This window comes from Coloeus monedula (assembly GCF_965178545.1).
Source record: "Coloeus monedula genome assembly, chromosome: 8".
Taxonomy (NCBI): Eukaryota; Metazoa; Chordata; class Aves; order Passeriformes; family Corvidae; genus Coloeus; species Coloeus monedula.
The window spans coordinates 3,952,997-3,971,706 of NC_138788.1; the positions used below are offsets into that span (position 1 = coordinate 3,952,997).

General features: G+C 48.5%; 1 protein-coding gene across 2 annotated transcripts in view; it reads left to right on the forward strand.

Moving 5' to 3' along the window:
* CDH23 (cadherin related 23) overlaps positions 1–18,710 on the forward strand; it is a gene marked incomplete at both ends in the record, with an annotated part of 173,135 nt that overhangs the window by 53,209 nt on the left and 101,216 nt on the right. The window contains 2 exons of one of the 2 annotated variants that reach the window (XM_082286522.1): positions 12,463–12,657; positions 15,976–16,104. In XM_082286522.1, coding sequence (XP_082142648.1) covers positions 12,463–12,657; positions 15,976–16,104 — 324 coding nt within the window. Of the gene's footprint in view, positions 1–12,462; positions 12,658–15,975; positions 16,105–18,710 lie in introns of those variants that run through there. The other variant, XM_082286523.1, reaches the window with a different exon arrangement.

Sequence of the window (18,710 nt, forward strand, 5' to 3'; positions counted from 1 at the left end):
AGTTTGGTCCCTCCACCTTCCCTGTTAGGCTCAGCAACAACCCTAGAATGTGCCTGTGTCATACTGGCAGTTCTCTCCCCAGACCTTCCTGGCTTTCCATCCCTTGGGAAGGACATTTCTCTGGAGTTACCATCCAGGAGTGATGAAGAGCGCAGCACTTTTTAATCAAAGTTACATTAGGTGAAGCTGATATTATTCACTCTGCTTTATTGCAGCTATTTTTATGCGGGGGTTAGAAGTTAATACTACCCAGTAAGCCTGGTTTTGCTGGATTCTGGCAAGCCCCAAAATCCATCAGCACATCCAGACAGTGCAGGAAAGAGCCCAAGCAAAAAACAAACTCGCTAGCTGAACTGAAAAAAAAAAAAACCAAAACAGTCAAAAAGCCAAGCCTTTTATAAAAACCAGACCCTTGATAATTGAGGGTCTGGTCTGGAAGGGCAAAACCCAGCCAGGACCATCAGCTGCAATCAGCAGAAGGATGAGCTTCTCCAATCAGCACAGGAAGGGGGAGCGGGAGTCGTGGCAGGAGGGCTGAGGGGGGGCGGGCGGGATGCAGGGTTAGTTTTTCCCTGCCCTGGCAAATGATCCTGACTCTCTCCTGCTCCACAGCCACAGGTGATCAGGCTTGGTATGATCCTGCCAGGGGGATGTCAGCACTTGGGAAAAGGCTGTGACTGAAGACAGTGCCTCAAAGGGAATGGTTTCAGCAAGGAAAGCTTTGCCAGGGTTATGTGGATTTAGGTCTGTCTGGGTTTGGGGTTTTTCCCCCCACTCAGGTAATGCCAAGGGTTTAAGTCATGTTAATTCCTTGGACCTGGCAAGGATGCTGGCAGATCTGGGATCTCTTCTGCTGGTTGCAAGAAGATGTGGTGAACTGGGAGAGGGAAGGAGGGAGTCGTCCCTCTGTTTCTAGAAAAACCAGGACAGAAGCTGGTTTTTTCCTTCTCTGTTGTTTTCTCTCTCCTCCTTTCCCACCCTGTTCCTGTTCTTTAACACAGACATCCCATGCTGGAATGTGCTTTCCATGCTAGTGCTTTGTAAGCCTTTTCCTGGTGTATTATCCCTGCAGAAGATGTTGTGGAAGGGTTTTAGGACCCCATTGCCTTAGTTTGTGTGATGTTCCCAAAGGCCCTCAGAGACTGGGGCCCCTTTAGAAACAAACCCCAACACACCAGCTGAGCACTTTTGTAATAAAACACTCAAGGTATTTTAAAAATCTGCTTGTCACAACTGGTGTCACCAGTTGATTGCTTTTGACACCTCTTCTCAGTGTGCTTGACCAGTTCTTTGGGCTGGATTGTAAAGGCTGGTTCCTCTGGCAACATGAGGAGAAATTAAAGGGAAAATTTGTTTGCCTCAACATAGAGTTTATGAGACCTTGGGCAGATGCATGGAATTGCAGAAAAAAAAAAAGGTTGCTGGAAGTTCTTGCTGCCATCCTTCCCCAAATCAAGGTTAGGGGGGAGTTTAAAGGGGAGCTCAGGTTTGAGGAGAGGGTTATAAAGTCTGACTGTTGAGGACTGGTTTCGTTCTGACAGAGACTAGGTTTGGATTAGATACTAGGAAGAAATCCTTCCCTGTGCTTCTAAATCCCCAAGCAACAGCATAAGCAGCAGGCTGCCCAGGCAGCGGAGACAGCGTGAGGTACAGAGGGTACAGCACAGATCAGCGAGGGACAGGCTCAGGGCTTGTCCCCTCATCGGTTAAATCACAGCACAAACACCCTATTTCTAATGACAGTTCTGAAAAGCACAGTTTCTCAAGTAGACCCACAAAATAAATCATATTGGACATGGCTTAGACACATCATCACATTAAAAATAAAAACTTTTTCCTTTTCTTGTATTTCCTAAATGTCTCATCCCCAAGAGCAATGCAAGACACCCAAAACCACCAGGAATCATGGAATGGTTTGGGTAGGAAGGAACCTTAAAGACCATCTCATTCCAACCCCCTGCCATGGGCAGGGACACCCTTCCACTATCCCAGGCTGCTCCAAGCCCCTCCAGCCTGGCCTTGAACACTTGCAGGGATCCAGGGGCAGCCACAGCTTCTCTGGGCACCCTGTGCCAAGGCCTCACCACACTCTGAGTAACCAATCTCTTTCTAACATCTAATCTAAATCTCTCCTCTTTCAGTTTAAAGATGAGCATCATGCTTTTCTTCCCATTTGTTCCTCCTTTGGATTGCTAGCTTCCCTGTCTTTATCATGCATCTAACTCACTCAGACTAGCTCCTGCCTGCGTTTTCCTGCGGCTCAAGGACAAGTCAGCCTCCATGTATTATATTTTAAAAGGCTGTTCCTTGCACATTCCACTGTCCCAGGCTGGTAGCTGCTCTCTCTGCCCATGAGCACCCCCGGGGCAGTGGGAGACAGGAAATTGGAGTGTCACCTCCCACAGGAGAGTGGTGCCCATGCCGTGGCTCCGACAGGAACGCTTCCTGCCAGAGTCTGCTGTCTCAGCATGAGCAAAGCCCGATGAGGAGACCCCAGCTGAACCCGTATCGATCCTTCCCCATCCACAGGAAGACAGGGAAGTATTTTTTGAATCAGCCCAGCTGTATGGATTTTGTGTTCACTTGTGTTGAGGGTGGTACCTGCTCTCAGGCTTCTGCAGAGGCTTTTCCAGGAGTTTCTTTTTGATGGATCTTTGGGACTTACAAATCCCAGATTTCAAAGGGAGTCGTGGGAATTTTTCCTTAGTTTTCTGAGGACGCATTACTCACTCCTCCCATGGTCAGAGGTGGGCTGCTCTGTGCTGGGAAAGGTGCTTTTATCTTCTCTACAGAACAGGGATAAATAACCAGTAAAATAAATAAATACCGTAGAAAAGCAAGCAGGTTTCTTTCTGCCTGGCTAAAATGGGAGTGCAAGAGATGGAGGCAGGAAAGGTGATCCTCCTTCCAGGATTACATGTGCTAGATCAGAGGGTCTTTTGAAGATTCAAGAGAAGGGGATAGTGAGAAGTGCTGGGATAAGAGGAGATAGCAAGAAGGCAGTGAGGTGACAAAGCAAGTCCCAGTTCTCCTTGGCCAGCTTGGTGGCCCTCCAAGGTGGCTCAGGAAGAGGCATGGAGAGGGACATGTGGCTAGATAAGCATCCATAGATTTCATGTGTATATTTGCAGTACATTGTATAAATGAAGACAATACCTAATGATTCGTGGCTATTATTTGAAGTGTCCCACTGTTACAGATTTATTTGTCATTTCTTATAGTAACACCGATGATAATGAATTCATTTGTATTAATGGGGGTGTCGTGGACTTCTGTTGATATCCCACATTAATTAATGTACCATTAAAAGAAAGTGGCACCCAATTAATATCAAGTGGGAGCGGTACTGCCGGTGTCCTGTCATTAGGGTTTCATTTGTAATGCATTGTGTGAACGCTCTGCCTTAATGGAAGTCATTTGCCATCGAGAGCATCACCAGATGCCATGGGGTGCCAGAAAGTGAAAGTTAGTGGCAACTGGAAAAAAAAAAAGGGGATATTAAAAAATAGGATCCATCCGGTTTATGGCATCACCCCCAAGCAGGAATTGGAAAATGGATTTCTTGTCTCACCCCACAATGAATGCTAGCTGGTAGAAGTAAATCTCTGGTGGTTTGACTTTGCTACTGAATTTTGATATTGAGGGAAGGGATGGTGGAAAACCCCACTGGATTCTGCAGGTCAGGACTGCCTTTGCTTCCCTAAACAAAAGCAGCCACTGGAGGAGTGCAGACCTTGATTGTGGCCACCTGGATCCACCTGATCTGTACCCACTATCTCCAGGAAGATGAGAGCCAAAGGGGTGCCAGGCCATCTGCCGTGGATGTCCTTGCAGAGGGGGAGATTGCTCCAAACGCCCTTTTCCAGCAGGAGACTCACACCAGCAGGAGAGATGCGGTGCTGCTGGAGCCAGGGGCTCTCTGACTGACAGGTTTTCACATTCTTGGCACTTGTGTCTGACTTTCAAATGTCTCGTTAGACCATCTTGGCTTCCCATCTGCTGTCTCCAAAACTGGGGCTGACCTACCAGCAGCCGAGGAGGGAAGCACAGACTGCCTCCCAGCCCTTGCCTTGCCCCTTCCAGCTCCTTGAAGGCTGGCGCTGGGGAACGGGAGAGAAATGTGGCTTTTGTGATGAAATTTGGCTGTGGATGCTGAGTTAGTGAAGTGGTGTTTGCGTCACCACCCTTTTCTTCTGCCCCCTCCCAGAGCAGCGGGAAGCTGCTGGCTTTTGCTAGTTTGAACTGGATGATCTCTAAGGTCCCTCCCTACCCAACCCCCTAACCATTTTTGGATTCCCTGATTTCTTCCGTCCACCTCTCCTGGGCTTTCCCCTCAAGACCCATGCTGCAGAAGTTACTGGTGCCACCAGGAGCCCAGCTCTTGGGGATGCTGTGCTATGCATCAGCCATGTTGGTGAGGACAGGGTTATCTTTGGCGGGAAACAGGGGATCTCTGGGCTGGAAAAAGCAAGTTGGTTTTTCCCATGGGGTACCAGAGCGTCCTCTGCTCTGTGTGGCTGTTTGTCCTCTGCCTGCTGAGTGCCATTGTCCTCCAAGCATGGCAAGTTCCCCTGTGGGCTGGGTGGTTGTGATATCCCTTCCTCCAGCACCATACGTTGGGCCCGGCCGTGTCTGCTGTGAACAAGTGCTCTCAGCTCTGAGTGTGGTTATCCAGTAGCTAATTCCTCTCCAGCTCCTATAAAGCATCCATTCCAGCTGTGTTTATGGTGTTTTCAAAAGCCCCTCAATTGAATTATAGCTCTGCGGTGGCCGTTTGCCAGTGTCACCCAATAATGAGGGAGGTCACTTAATAGAGATAGCAACAAGAGGTACATATTAATGAGAGCTGATTGAAAGGTGGGGTGGATTTCCACCAAAAAAAAAAAAAAAATTTAGAAAGGGAAATTATCAGGTTTTAAAATCAAACTTTGAAATTGGAAATTGCCTGGCTTGGACGAGCAGTAATGCAATTAATAAATGTAATTAAAAGTGCAATTAAGAACACAGGAATTGGAAGTCTGTGCACATCCGTGTGAGCGTTCGGAGCTGGCATATGAGGGACCCAGTCTGGCAGCCGGATCGCTCCCAGGATGGAGCACGGGGACAGAAACCAACACATGGGGCTGGTTTTTTCCTCTCGGCAGGGGCTGGAAGAGGGTCTGGCACTTGCTGTGACTCTGCTTCTGCAGTTATTTCCTGCAGCAAACAAGTCCTGGGCAGGAATAGGTGACTTAAATCTGTCCAAAGCGGCCCAGGATGAGGGAGACAGGGTCCCAGCTGTATTAGGAGAATACTTGGAATCCATGTCAGCTCTGTTCCACAGCACCCTGAGATGCCCTGCCTTCAGCAAGAGGCACTGAGCCCTCCTTCCCACCTGCAATGATTTGGGATCAGCAGGAGTGTCTTTGCCTGGAGCACAGGGATGTTGAGCCAGCTTTTAGCAGAGTGCGAAGCTCCTTTCATCCGCCCCACTGCACGGTGCAGAGGCAGGGAGAGGGAAAAGAGCTGCCAGGAACAGCAGCAGGGAATTATTTAAGAGTAATAGGTTGACCTGAGTTGTAACAGGAGCACGGAGCAGCGAAGCATCTCCTGATGGGAGCGGTCAGCTCCCGCCTTGATGCAGGGGCAGCGTGGAGCGGAAAGAGGGGGAAGCAGGAACGGGGCTGGCGAGGCTGTTTCAGTGAGGAGATCAGAGCTGCCTGCTGCTTGAGCCCTCGTGCCCGGTGCCATGTGCCCCCCAGTCCGTTTGTGTCGCCTCATCTCACCGACCTTCCGACAGCTGCTTGGCCAGATTGCCTGCCGTTTTTCCACATTATTTGCATGGCTACAGCATGCATCGGCATCCTAATCATCCCCACCAGCTTCTGCCGGGTGACTTTGCCCTGGGAGGTCAGATGGAGGTCCTCTACATGGCCAGCCACTGGAGAGGGGGAGCTGGCATGGAGGGACCAGCCCCACATAAACCAAAATAGACATTTTGGGTGCCCAGCCTTCTTGTCAGAAGGTTGTTGTGGTTTAACCCCAGCCACCAGCTCAGAGCCACCAGCTGCTCACTCTGTGTGTTGGAAAAGTGGATGCATTGAAGGGAGTATCTGGAAAATGAACTCCCAGATCTCCTCTGCTTCATCTCCCACCTTTGCTTCTCTCAGACTCTGACCCTGCTGTAAAAAACTCAGCGCTCCATATTCCCCCTCTCAGCCCTTTGCCCACAGGGCTCCTGGTGTCAGGCCAGTTGGACAAGACTGATGGATCAAAATACGTCTGGGGTGTTGGTGGCCTGTGGCCCCTGAAATGGTTTTGCTGTGGTGGGAAACTCTCAAAGGCACTGAGAAAATCTGCTCCCTGAGCAGGGTGAGTGGTCTCACAGTCAGAGGGACTTAATGCTGTGGGAGCAGGTGCCATGGACCTCAAGAAAAGGGGGTGGAGCTGGGTTTTCTTCAGCCTTTTTCTGTTAGCCCTATGTGAAAGGAGAGCCTGTTCACAAGAATCATTTTGGGTTGGAAAGGACCTCTAAGATCATCACCTTGAACCCCTAACCTAGCACTGCCAGGTTACACAGCCATGTCCCCAAGTGCTACAGTCACACATCTGAAATCTCTCCAGGGGCGGTGACTCCACCACTTCCTTGGGCAGCCTGAGCCAGTGCTGACAATCCTTTATTGTTCGTTTTTCATGGCCTGGTTTTTGGTAGTGGGGTGACCACAGAGGTGGCTTCTGTGGGAAGCTGCTGGAAACTTCCACCCTGTCTGGCAGAACCAATCCCTGATGGCTCTGAAGATGGACACGCTGCTGGCCAAAGCTGGGCCAGTTAGAGAGGTTGGTAACACCGCTGTGATAACAGATTTAAGAAGAAATCACAACAAAGGTAGTGGGCACAGTTTTAATTCCAGCTAGAGAAGAGGAGAAGGTGAGAATACGTGAGGGAAACAACATGGAGACACCAAGGTCAGTGAAGAAGGAGGGGGGTGGATGTGCTCCAGGCACCGGAGCTGAGATTCCTCTACAGGCTGTGTTTTTAAGGACTTATTTTACTTCTTGTTATCCTCCTTTGATTTTGTTAGTAATAAATTCACTTTGTACCTCTAAGTTGAGCCTGTTGTGCCCTTGGAGTGTTTTCTTCTGGTCCTTATCTCAACTCATGAACCCTTCATTAATTTTTCTCTCCTCTGCCCAGCTGTGGCAGGGGAGGGTGAGCGAGCAGCTTTCATGGGTGCCTGGCATTAGGCCAGTGTCAAACCATGACACCGTTCTATGAAAAAATTTTCCTGCTATTCAATCTGAACTTCCCCTGGCACAACTTGAGGGGAACATTTGGTGGCAGACAAGAGGAGGTGGTGCTCTGACATTTTTCAGGTGTCCCTCATGTTCAGCTGCAGCCATGTAACCTGCCTGGCAGGACACATCGTGGAATGGTTTGGGTTGGAAGGGACCTTAAAGGCATCTAGTTCCAGTCCTGTGCTATGGGTAGGGACAATCTCCACTATCCCAGGTTGCTCAGATTGTGACCCCAGAGAGGGCATCTCCTCTGCATTGTCATCCACCTTGTCTTGCCACGTTGCATTGGAGCAGCATCCACCCAAAATTTTATTACTAATGCGTATTATAGCAGGATTCATAATAAGATATTAAAGACTATTGGTGTGGCCAGAGAGTGAGGTGTAAATATTTTTAGAAGTCCCTTTTTAGTAACCTCTTCTTCAGCCTTAACTGCCCCCTTGCAGAGAATGTTGCATAAGGCTTTGGTGTCCCAGCTGTCAGGGTTAATGGGGCACATCTGTGTCTGGTAATTCATGCTGAGGTCACACGGGAGGTGACAGCCCAGGGGAGCTGTTTGTTGTGGTGGGCTGTGCTTGGGCCATCCTATGACATCTTTGGGATGGAAACACAACTTCCTGGGAGGATATCAAGAGGGTAGAGCTGTGGGGCCCAGCAATGGGGCAAGAGGCAACAGGGAAAAATTGAGGCACAGGGAGTTCCACCTGAATATGAGAAAGAACTTCTTTCTTATGCGGTCACTGAGCACTGGAACAGATTGTCCAGAGAGGCTGTGGAATCTCCCTCTCTGGGAATATCCCAGAACCCCCGGGACACAATCCTGTGCCACATACTCTGGGATATCCCTGCTAGAGCAGGAAGGTGAGATCAGAACACCCACTGCGGTCTGACTCATTCTGGGATCCTGTGATTATTTGTGATCACTCACCTCTGTGCTGCTCAGAGAGAAGCAAGGTCTTGGTCTTTCCTCTGCCTCCCCCTTGTGCAGCAGCATCCTTCCATGTTTGAACAGGGATTTTAGGGTTGCTCAGTCCTTATTTTAACACAAACATATCCTTGCTGCTGGGGATCCACTGGAACAGAGCAGTCTCCTTATGATAAGAGTTAGGGGCTCTTGCATTACTGTTCAGTATTTCTTTTGGACCATCCCCAGCTTCTTCCAATACTTTTTTTTTTAAACAGTTTGAAATTTTCTTACTCATTTATTGCAAATTAAGGGAGGCACAAATAGCCTCACTACTCCAGAGGCATCCCAGAGCTCTTTAATTCCTGGAGCTGCTGTGGGGGGACCTGCGTGCTGGAGCTGCTCCTGCTGAGCTGCCAGATGAAGGATGGGGTGCTGGAGACAGGTCGGGAGCAGGTCCCATCCTGTTTGCCCTCCTCCTCCCCCCCAACAGGCAGCATCTGTCTGCATGTTTATTTTTAATCTCACATCTGCTGGCGTCGTAACAAAGATTTAATGACATGACACAGTTTTGTCACCAGTTCTTTTTTCTGTAGTGAATGAAGCCTCCATTGCAGGCTGCTGCAGAGAGCAGAAAGCTTTAAAAGATGACGGAATTTGGCGACTCGTGTAGAAAGCTCACCTGTTTGCCATGAACACCTGTAGGCTGTTGTCTGCCTGGATAAAAAAAGAGAGGATTTGTTATTTTTGCCTGTTGGTGAGATAAGCATAACCACAATTAGTCTTTTTTAATGAAGAAAAGCCATGAGGGATATGCGGAAGAGTCCTATAAATGGTCAAATGCTGAAAAGGCAGAAACACGGTCCAGCACGGGGCTTTCCAAAGGTATCTCCCTGGGTTGTGTCCTCTGCTCGGTGTTTACCATCAAACACAAGCCCCAGGCTCTTCTGTTTATCCAGATGTTTTGCTTCTTTGTTCAGATGATGGGCCGCAGCTTTTGGGAAATAAAGACGTCAGCTTCCTACTGAGGAATATCTTGAGCCTATTTGACCCAAAAATGGCAAGAAGCTTTTAAAGACATACTTTTTATGCTTTTTAAGGCAGATGGCCTGAAAATTCCTCTGAGTCCTGACTGTGCCTTCCTGGGCACAAGCACTGATGAGACCTTTTCCCCTGGAGGACTGTTGACACGGGTTGTTGGCACCCCACAGCTGGTTTTGCTGGTTCGGGGGGATTTTCTCTTTTTTTGCTTGAATTTGAGCTGTGGAAAAAAAGATGCATTACCCAGAGCACTCCATATGGGTCTGCATCCTCTCACCTGTGTGCTGTTGGGAATAAGGACATGTGTTTTGTAGTGAAATATTCACGCTGACCTGTGCATTTTGTGCAGTATCAGAGATTTCCCTCTCTGCATCCGTGCTGTTCTGCTTCCTGTAACACTCTTCCTGCTGCCTGAAAGCCCTTCTGCTCCCCTCCTAAATTCACTCGGGCTGTGCTTTGCTCGTGCGCCCATGCTTGTGATCTGGCCCTGGGGTCGCTCACAGCCCCTCAGATGCTTTGGTGTTGATGTCCATGACTGATTCCCAGGGCCAGATCTTTGTCCAGAACTGATCCCCTGCTTGTATGGCTCTTGCTGTCCTGGCCAAGGAAGGGAGCTGGTGAGCGAAGCTGTAAAACAGGGATAAAGCTATGGCAGTCACCCAGTGGTGTCTGCAGGGGCTGGAGCTGACAGCACCAAAGCTGGTGACCTCCGTGTCCCCTCCAGGCAGCTTCTCCTTTGGAAGGACAAGGAGATGAACTCCCTTCAAAGCCTGCTTTGGGACTATTGTATGGAGTACAATGCGGGGGAATTCAAGCCCTCCTCTTTCACAGCCAGCTGAGAGCAGCCCCGTAATCACGGGTGACCAGAGCGGATTTGCATGTTAAGAGCAGTGGCTAGGGGTACTTAAAAAGAAGAGAAAACATATTAATCAAGGCCAGCTTTATCCTTATGAATATTGCCCAGACCCTTCAGTGCAACCCCGAATCGACTCTTGCTCTGCCTCTCCCTATGAATAGTTAATTTGTGATGCTCTGTGTTGTGACATTGGTACCCAGTGGCTCTGGGAAGGAAGTTGAGTTGTTGGAGCAGGTGGAGTGAGGTGGTGGAAGCAGTGCCCTGGCAGCAGCAAGAGAAGGGCTGTGGGATGCTCTGGAGCTGCTCCCAGTGGTGATGGCTTGGGGGAGGCAGGTAGCCCAAAAGACGGACTGGGGAGCTGCTCTAGTCCTGTCTGAAAAGGTGTTTTAGGAGTGCTCAGAAAGCAAACACCCACCACAGGCCCCCATGAAGGTCTCTTCACCCAGTGCAACCCCCCAGCTGACAAAATCCTGGTTCCTGAGCAGTTTAAATGCCCTAGCCAGGATTAAGGTGCTGAGTGCGTGGCACAAAGTCAAGGGTTTACACGTCAGCAGGGCAGGGCTGTGCTAAGCCTTGCAGAAAATGAGGAGCTGTAAGGCAAAGGGCAGCAAAATTCTGGGACAGATGGGCTGGGGAGGATGTGGTGTCTCCATTGCTAGAAGGCTTTCAGGATGGGAATGATTTAGGTGGAGCAGGGGGACAGGTTTCTCTTCTGAGGTCCCTTCCAGCTATATCTTTTACGCTTTTGTGACTGCTGATCACCAAAAACTTGAAGGCCCTTTAAAAAATAATCCTCAGGCCATGCCCTGCGAGGCTTTCTAGAGCAGTTTGATTTAGAGGAGGGAAAAAAAAGAAAGGAAATGAAAAACCTAAGTGGGAGCTGCAACCTCTCACACCTTGGCAGAAGTGACACTGATGTAAGGGAAGTGGAATTTTGCTGGAGTCTGAGGTGAGCTTGGGTGTCAGTGTCCCTGCAGTGCCACATGTCTGGATACAAGGGCAGGGGGCAGGAGAGATGTGTGTGGTATGAGTGTCCTGAGCCTGCATTCATCAGTGTGAGTTGCAGAGTGTGCCCTGGGTTCCCTGCTCTGTTGTACAAAATACTGCCAGCTGCCTTGAGAGCAAATTTCTGCTGGCCTGAGCTTTGACAGAGGACATGCAGATGCTTTGGTTCTTTGCTGGTGCCATCACCTGGTATTAAGCTGGTTAAATAAGATCTCCTAGTGTGGAGCCCTGTTTTCCTGTATTTTCTAGTGGAAGTGTTGACTAGGACAGCTTTTGGTTCTCTGCAAGCGCTTTGGTTCCCAAAAAACCTGAAAATGGCTCAGTTTGTTTCTCAGTTTTCTTGGAAGCAGTATCCCATCTTCTAAGCTCTGCCTCTCCTCAGGCCTCCTTTCCATCTTCTCAGTGCTTCACGATACTTCTCTGTAAGCTGAGGGCGAAGAATTAGTATGAAAGGAGTTAACAATAAAATGCAGAGACTTGGGGAGAGGTTTGCAGGAATAATCTGTATTATCCCAGCTGGCCATAACCCACTTCTGACCTTTGCTGTGTCCCCTTTCGAGGTTTAGCTCTTTGTCAGCCCTTTTGATCCTGTCACAGGCAGAGGGACATTCCCAAGGTGTCGTGATCCGTGTGTACCTGGAGCCCCGGCAGAGCCTTTTTGCTGGCAGTCTGTGCTCGTGCCTTTAGGGAGAGACAAGAATATGCATTTTAAGATTTGCATAGGAACATGCAGCTGTTCCACCAAAAACGGATAATTGTTCTCCCCGCTGTGAAGTTAAACAATAAGAAGTGCCAAACTGCACTTGCCATTGCTGATTTTGTGCACTCAGCTGCATATTTTATGCATGTAGATTAGTTCCAGATTTATGACGATGGAACTGTTCATGCCTGCGTTAATCGGGCCAGGTTGTAGTTGCTGTGGAAACTACAACTTTGACTTTTACGTTAAGTTCTGTGTTGCATTTAATGCTTTTTTTTCTTTTTCCCCTTATTTTTTTAAAGCTCTCCTATATTTAATACTTTGTGGTGAAAACAGTTAGGGAATCAGTGTCAAAAATAAAAGCGCCTTTGGGCAGAAAACAAGTTTCAGGAAAGAGCAATTTTTCTGGAGAGTTGGGATGTCTGGGAAAGTAAGGGTTTGTGATAGAGTGCCGTCTTGACCACAGCTGTGTAACTATTATTATAAGTGTGTAACAACTATTATAGGCCCTGCACTGCTATGATAAAGAATACAGCTGTGTAACTTAAAAGTGTCCTGGAAATACAGGACTGAAGTTGTTGGGTCTCTGGATATCACTCGTGGTGGGCAAATGAAATTGCTGGTGCATGTTTGATGTGAAAATAGTGCACAATGTTACTGATATTTATTTTTTATCTCTAGAATACCCCTGTGGGCACTCCGATTTTCATTGTGAACGCCACAGACCCAGACCAGGGGGCAGGAGGCAGCGTGCTTTACTCCTTCCAGCCCCCTTCCAACTTCTTTGCTATTGACAGCGGGCGTGGCATCGTGACAGTGATCCGGGAGCTGGACTATGAAGTCACTCAGGCCTACCAGCTCCAGGTGAACGCCACGGTGAGTCTTACCCTGGCAGCTGCAGGCTGGAGGTGTTGTCTGGGGTTTGTTTCATTGCCCTGCTCTGGCAAATCTTCTTGGGCACATCCAGAATTTTCTGCTTAATGAGGTATTACAGCAATGCAGTCTCTGGGTGGTTTCAAGTTGCTGTGGAGAACAGCTGCACCTCTCCAACAGCATCTCATATGTGTCAGGAGCTTGTGCAGGAAGGGGACCAGCTCCTGGGTGATGAAACCCAGTACAGGGCATACAGACCATTCAGGGAATCACAGAATGGTTTGGGTTCAGCAACTTAAAGACCATCCTATTCCAACCCCCTATCATGGGCAGGGGCACCTTCCACTAGACCAGATTGCTCCAAGCCCCGTCCAGCCTGGCCTGGAACACTTCCAGAGATGGAACTACATCCACAACTTTCCTGGGCAACCTGTGCCAGTGTCTCACCACCCCCCAAGTAAAGAATGTCTTTGGTATATTGGATCCTCCAGACTCATTCCTTATACATTGTGGTTTATTACAAGTGGACTCACCTGTATTAAGTTCAGACACCAAGAGTTAAAGTTTTGGTGGACAGAGGAGAAACCAAGGTCTTAATTACAGTCAATGCCATCACACTGGGAGGAGACCCTTGGGAGATGTGTCCACCATGGCAAATTCATGCCCATATGGATGGGTGTTCAGTCCCTGGTGTTCAGTCTAGAGAGAGCTGGAGAATGTGGAGGACCATACAGGCAGGAGCTCTGGATGGTGGTTTCTTCCCCACCTCAGACGCAACAGAGGAAGGTGAGATTCAGCCCTACAATACATCTGACCAACCCCATGCTCAGGAGGGGGAGGGACCCTCTCTGCCCCCTCCAGGCAGCTGGCTAGAACTCTTGAAGCATGTGATTTAATCAAGATCATTGTCTTGATGCAGAACCACAAATGTCAGGAGGACACAGAGGGCTGTGCTTCGCTCTTCACAGCACCAAGCCCAGGCACTCACAGACTGCAGGGCAAACACCACAACCTTTCAGCCCAAGCCCTGCATGTTCCAGGCTGTGGAATTTTCCCCAGAAACTTGGTTTTTGTTTTTGTTTTTGTTTTTGTTTTTTTAAACATACCTAATTTTATTTTTAATACTCCAGTGGGAAGAGTATTAACAACTCTGTTGTTTGCTTCCTTGCCAGTGTCTGTCGCTGACACGCTTTCCTGGGATGTGTTACTGAACTGCCTAGCAGGTTGGAAAATGTGGGACCAAACAGAGTTCCTGATGGAAATGTAACTTTCTTCCAGGATTCTGATTTCCTCAAGGACGCAAGGGTGTCAGTGTGGTCCACCCAGCTCCATCTGGCCCTGTATCCCAGAAAAGATAACATCTGGTACTTCACAGAATCCCAGAATGGTTGGGGTTGGAAGGGACTGTAAAGCCCAGCTCATCCCAACCCCCTGCCACAGGCAGGCACACCTTCCACTATCCCAGGTTGCTCCAAGGCCTGTGCAGTCTGGCCTTGAACACTTCCAGGGATCCAGGGGCAGCCACAACTTCTGTGGTCACCCTGTTACTTGCTTGATACACCCCTGGCATCTGGTGATTTCCAGCTTAGGGAATCCAAGGACTTAAATGTTGTCTCTGAACTGGGCTGGATGGCAGTTGTGGGAATATCTCCTTGGCTCAGTCAGTGCTAGTAATAATTCCTAGAAGAAAAGTGATGAGAAACCCCAGGGCAAAGTTGTGCCAGGAAATAAGGATGAGAGTTGCACCAGTGTAGCAGGAGCTGGAAGAGCAAATGCCGATTTTCTGCCTGCCTGATGAAGAGTTTGCATGGTCCTGGGTGGGAAATGGGGTGATGGGTGGCTGCAGGGATTGCTGAAGTGCACAGGTGCCAGGCAGGAGTCGTTCCATCCCAGGGCTGAAGGCAGCAAGCACAGAAAGAGGCTGGAAAGAACAGCAGGAGAGACAGTCCAGTGAGGAAACTGGAAGTGCTCTTGATTTTTCAGTACTATCTGTGATGGCTTAAACAAAATGTAAGAGGTGAAGGGGAGAGGAATGAACATTATCTGAAGAAACAGAGGACTTCAACCTGATGGCACTAACAGCAGAGTCAGAATAAGCATCCACCCAGGCCATAAACACAGAGCCCTGCAGGTTAAGAGGATAATGTACAAGCTGTGTTGTGGAATTCAGTTTAAATTAACATTAATCTTCTGGCAATCAGTCTTTACCTCTGTTCAAAGCTGCTTTGGAGGAGTGTGTGGTAACCTCTAATGGTCACCTTCCAGCACAGTGCCTGATTGGGGGTAAGGAGACATTGATTCCCTTCCCTCCGTGTGCTCTCTTTACTCCTGCCCTTGGCAAAGGGTGTTGAGTGTTGGGATCACTTTTGAGCACCCACAGGATAAGGCTTCAGCAAGAAAACCAGTGGCAGCAGGGCACTGCCAGGCGAAGCTGGTGGCAGTGCCTACTGCTGTGGCTTTGGCTGCTGGAGAAGGGTCATGGAAAAGAGCCCAAGGCTCTCTCCTGGTGGGATGTGATGGAGTGAAAGGGAGGTGATCATAGAATCATGGAGTGGTTCAGGTGGGAAGGGATATTTAAAGATATTTAGTCCATCCCCCTGCCATGGGCAGGGACACCCTCCCACTATCCCAGGTTGCTCCAAGCCCCACCTGGCCTTGGACACTTCCAGGGATCCAGGGGCAGCCACAGCTTCTCTGGGCAACTTGTGCCAGGGTCTTGCCACCCTCAGAGCCAAGAATTCCTTCCTAATACCTACCTAGCCCTGCCTTCTTTCCATTTAAAGCCATTCCCCTTGTCCTGTCCCTCCATGCCCTTGTCCCAAGTCCCTCTCCAGCTCTCTTGGAGCCCCTTTAGGCCCTGGAAAGGGCTCTGAGGTCTCCCAGAGCCTCCCCTTCAGGTGATGGAGCCCAAACTGTGTTGAGGCATCAGCACTGTGGGTATGAGAGAGGCTGCTGGCACCCACCCCTGGGTCTGACCATGCAGAGGTACCTTAGGCTGTGTCTGCATTAGGAAGGAATTTGCATTTTGAAGTAGATGTTGAACAGCGTTGCTGCATTTTCACTCAAATTGTGGTGAAAACTAAATTGGTGTTTGCTTCATTTGAAAGGGCTTATGCTGCAATGAAATGCATATTGTATTTCAGCTTAGAGGGAGGTGCAGTGGACAATAATTCCAGCAGGTAGCTTGAAAAAGAGATGATTACCTCCACTATTCAGAAATCCTGCCCCAGCTACAACCACAAGAGACTTAACACTGCTGAATAACTCTGTTTTTCTGATAGAAATCCTTTCTCTCCCCTCCCTGCTCCTTGTTTTTTCAAGGACCAAGATAAAAACAAGCCGCTGTCTACTCTGGTCAACCTGGCAATCACCATCACAGACGTGCAGGACATGGACCCCATCTTCATCAACCTACCCTACAGCACAAACATCTATGAGAACTCGCCTCCGGTAAGGGCTGTGCTTCCTGGGGTTTCCTTCTGAAACAGCACATTTCCAGCCAGATCCAAAATATTCAGCCCCTTTTTCAAATAGACAGCCTAAGCATGGGGGTTCGGGAAGCCTGGACCCCAAATAAAATACTTTCCTGAGTGTTTTTTCTTAAGTTCTACAAAGGCTTTGTGTTATTCTGAGCAGACAGTCACCCTGTCTCCTCCGCATGGTCTATCTGCATGCCATTTCCAATAGAGAACTTGAAGGAAAAATCTAAATGTTCCTGAAATGAGGCAGTTTTGAAAATGCCAGAATCATCAGCCATTTCAGCACTTTGAGTCTTTTCCCCCAGGTTTTGCCAAATTGATCCAATCATTTTAGTTCTTCTGAAACTCAGTTTGTCAGCAAACTCGCTGTTTGTGGAAAAATGTCTCCCTGTCTCTAAATACAGCAGGGATGAGGGTTTTTTTCTCCCACAGATGCCAGGGAGTGTGGAGGGCAGCTTGGGCTTTGGGAGCTGTTTGCTCTGCTCCCACCAAGGATTTTAATCCAAGCACCAGCCCTTCTCTGCAGCATCCACAGCTGTGCATCCCATCACTTTGTCTACAGGGAAACATTTTTGTGTGTGGAAGGAAAACCTTCTGCCTTAAAATCATGGCATGGTGAGCATCCACACCACATGTGCATCCCATAAGCTCTCTCGTGCTCTGGGTCCCAAACGCCTGGTGGCTCAGTTCAGAGAAAGAGGGAACTCGTGTGTGCTTCAGTTTATGCCTTTTTATTCACTTTGAAGCAAAGCCCTGACATGGAGAGTGCTGGATCAATAGGGCTGAGTTGCCTGTCACAAATCCCCGTGGTGACACAGCACATTACCTCTCTGCTGGCCCAGAGGTGGCCAAAAAAGTGGCTTATTCATGAATTACAAGGCAAAAGTTTTGTTGATATTAAGGAGTATTTCTGGGATGGGCAGAGTGAGCTGCAGGGAAATAAAACTTCACAAATTAGATCACACTTAACTAGGAGGAAAAAAGCTATAAATAAAATTAAAGGAAGCCCCATAAGTATTAAAAATCATAGACTGCATCACCTTCATAGAGTGATCTGGCATCCAGGAAAGGGAATGTCTTTCAAATAATGATATATATTAAGGCTCAAGGATCCCTTTGTGTCAATACACTGACACGCACCGCAGTTATTCCTGGAACATTCACTGTTAGCAGTCGGGAAAGCAGCAAATAACCACTGTGTAACATGATACAGGAAGTGGAAGAAGGAATTCTCACCAGGTTTAGAGATTTTAATTTCTCTTGGCCATGTGCAACATCTCCAAAGGCATTGAGGGATCCAAGATGGATAGGTGCCACCAGAGACATGGTGAAGAGGAAGATGGCTGGAGGTGGGGACTGCTTTGAGTGGTGTCACTCTCTGGTTTGGACCCAAATTCCCAGCCTTCCTGGGAGAAATTCCACTACTGAAACAAGGATGTGATTTGCTTTGACAAGCCTGGGGTTTAACACAGAGTCATTTGGTTGGAAAAGACCTCAAAGATCATCAAGTCCAGCCATTAAATATGTGCATTTTTTGCCTCCCAGTTGAAATCTTCTCATCAGTTCTGCCCTCCCCTCTGAGTGGAGCCATGTGTCGAGTGAATGTCTTGGTTATCAAAATGATAACCGCAAATTTGGGTAGGGAGTCTGGGCTTGGCCGGTTCCCATCCAAAACCAAGCTTGCAGGTCAAACCCAGATGCTGCAGTGCATTTTTGGATGATGTTTGCCCTGACGTTGGACTCAGCAGATCAATATGTGCTCAAGGCATCTCATCCCAGCCCTAAATCCACAGAGCCGCTGCTCCATGCGTCCACTCCCCGTCTCTCTTCCTTCTTTTTATCTGGGGTGCACAGCATGTCTGTGTTCCCCTATCAATGTATCAGGCAAGAATACCTCATCTAAAGTGTATACATTACCTAATAAAATCCTTCTTATTTGGGATTATTGCATCAAATTTTAATTTCCTCACTCGAGTAACAGCATGTCAGCCAGCCCGTCAGTGGAGAGCCGATAGAAGGTAAAAAGAGTGGATAAACTGCAGCAAATTACCGCAAACAGATCTTTATCAGCCCTTTGACTGGAATTGACTGGAATTAAGAAGTGAGAAATGGGATTTTTTTTTTGCCGTGGTAGCTTTCTGAAGCACTCCCCCCCTCCTCCTGCTGCAACGCTGGGCCGCACTTTGCCTTTCAAGTCCCTAATCCTGTAAGAGAAGAAGAAGAAAAAAGGGTGGAGGGGCATGAGAGGAGACAGAAGTGCAGTCGTAGCTCTTATTTCTCTTAGGCTGGGATCTGGGAGCATAATTGAGAAGCATTTTGGACAGGTGCTTATTGTGACACTGAGAAGAAAGCAATTTCTTATCAGGCAAAGGAAGAGGACACAGCAGGGAGAGACTGCTGTCCCTGGAGGTGTTGTATCTTCTTTCTTGATGTTGTTTATCATCCCAGCATGGCTCAGACATCTTTCCCAGGGCACCCGAGTGTACCTGCATCTGTGGCAAAGCTCGGCGGTGTGGTTTTCATCCTCAAGAGGGTTTTTGGATGTGTGTCCTCACAGCAGCTGTAGACTGGGTGGCA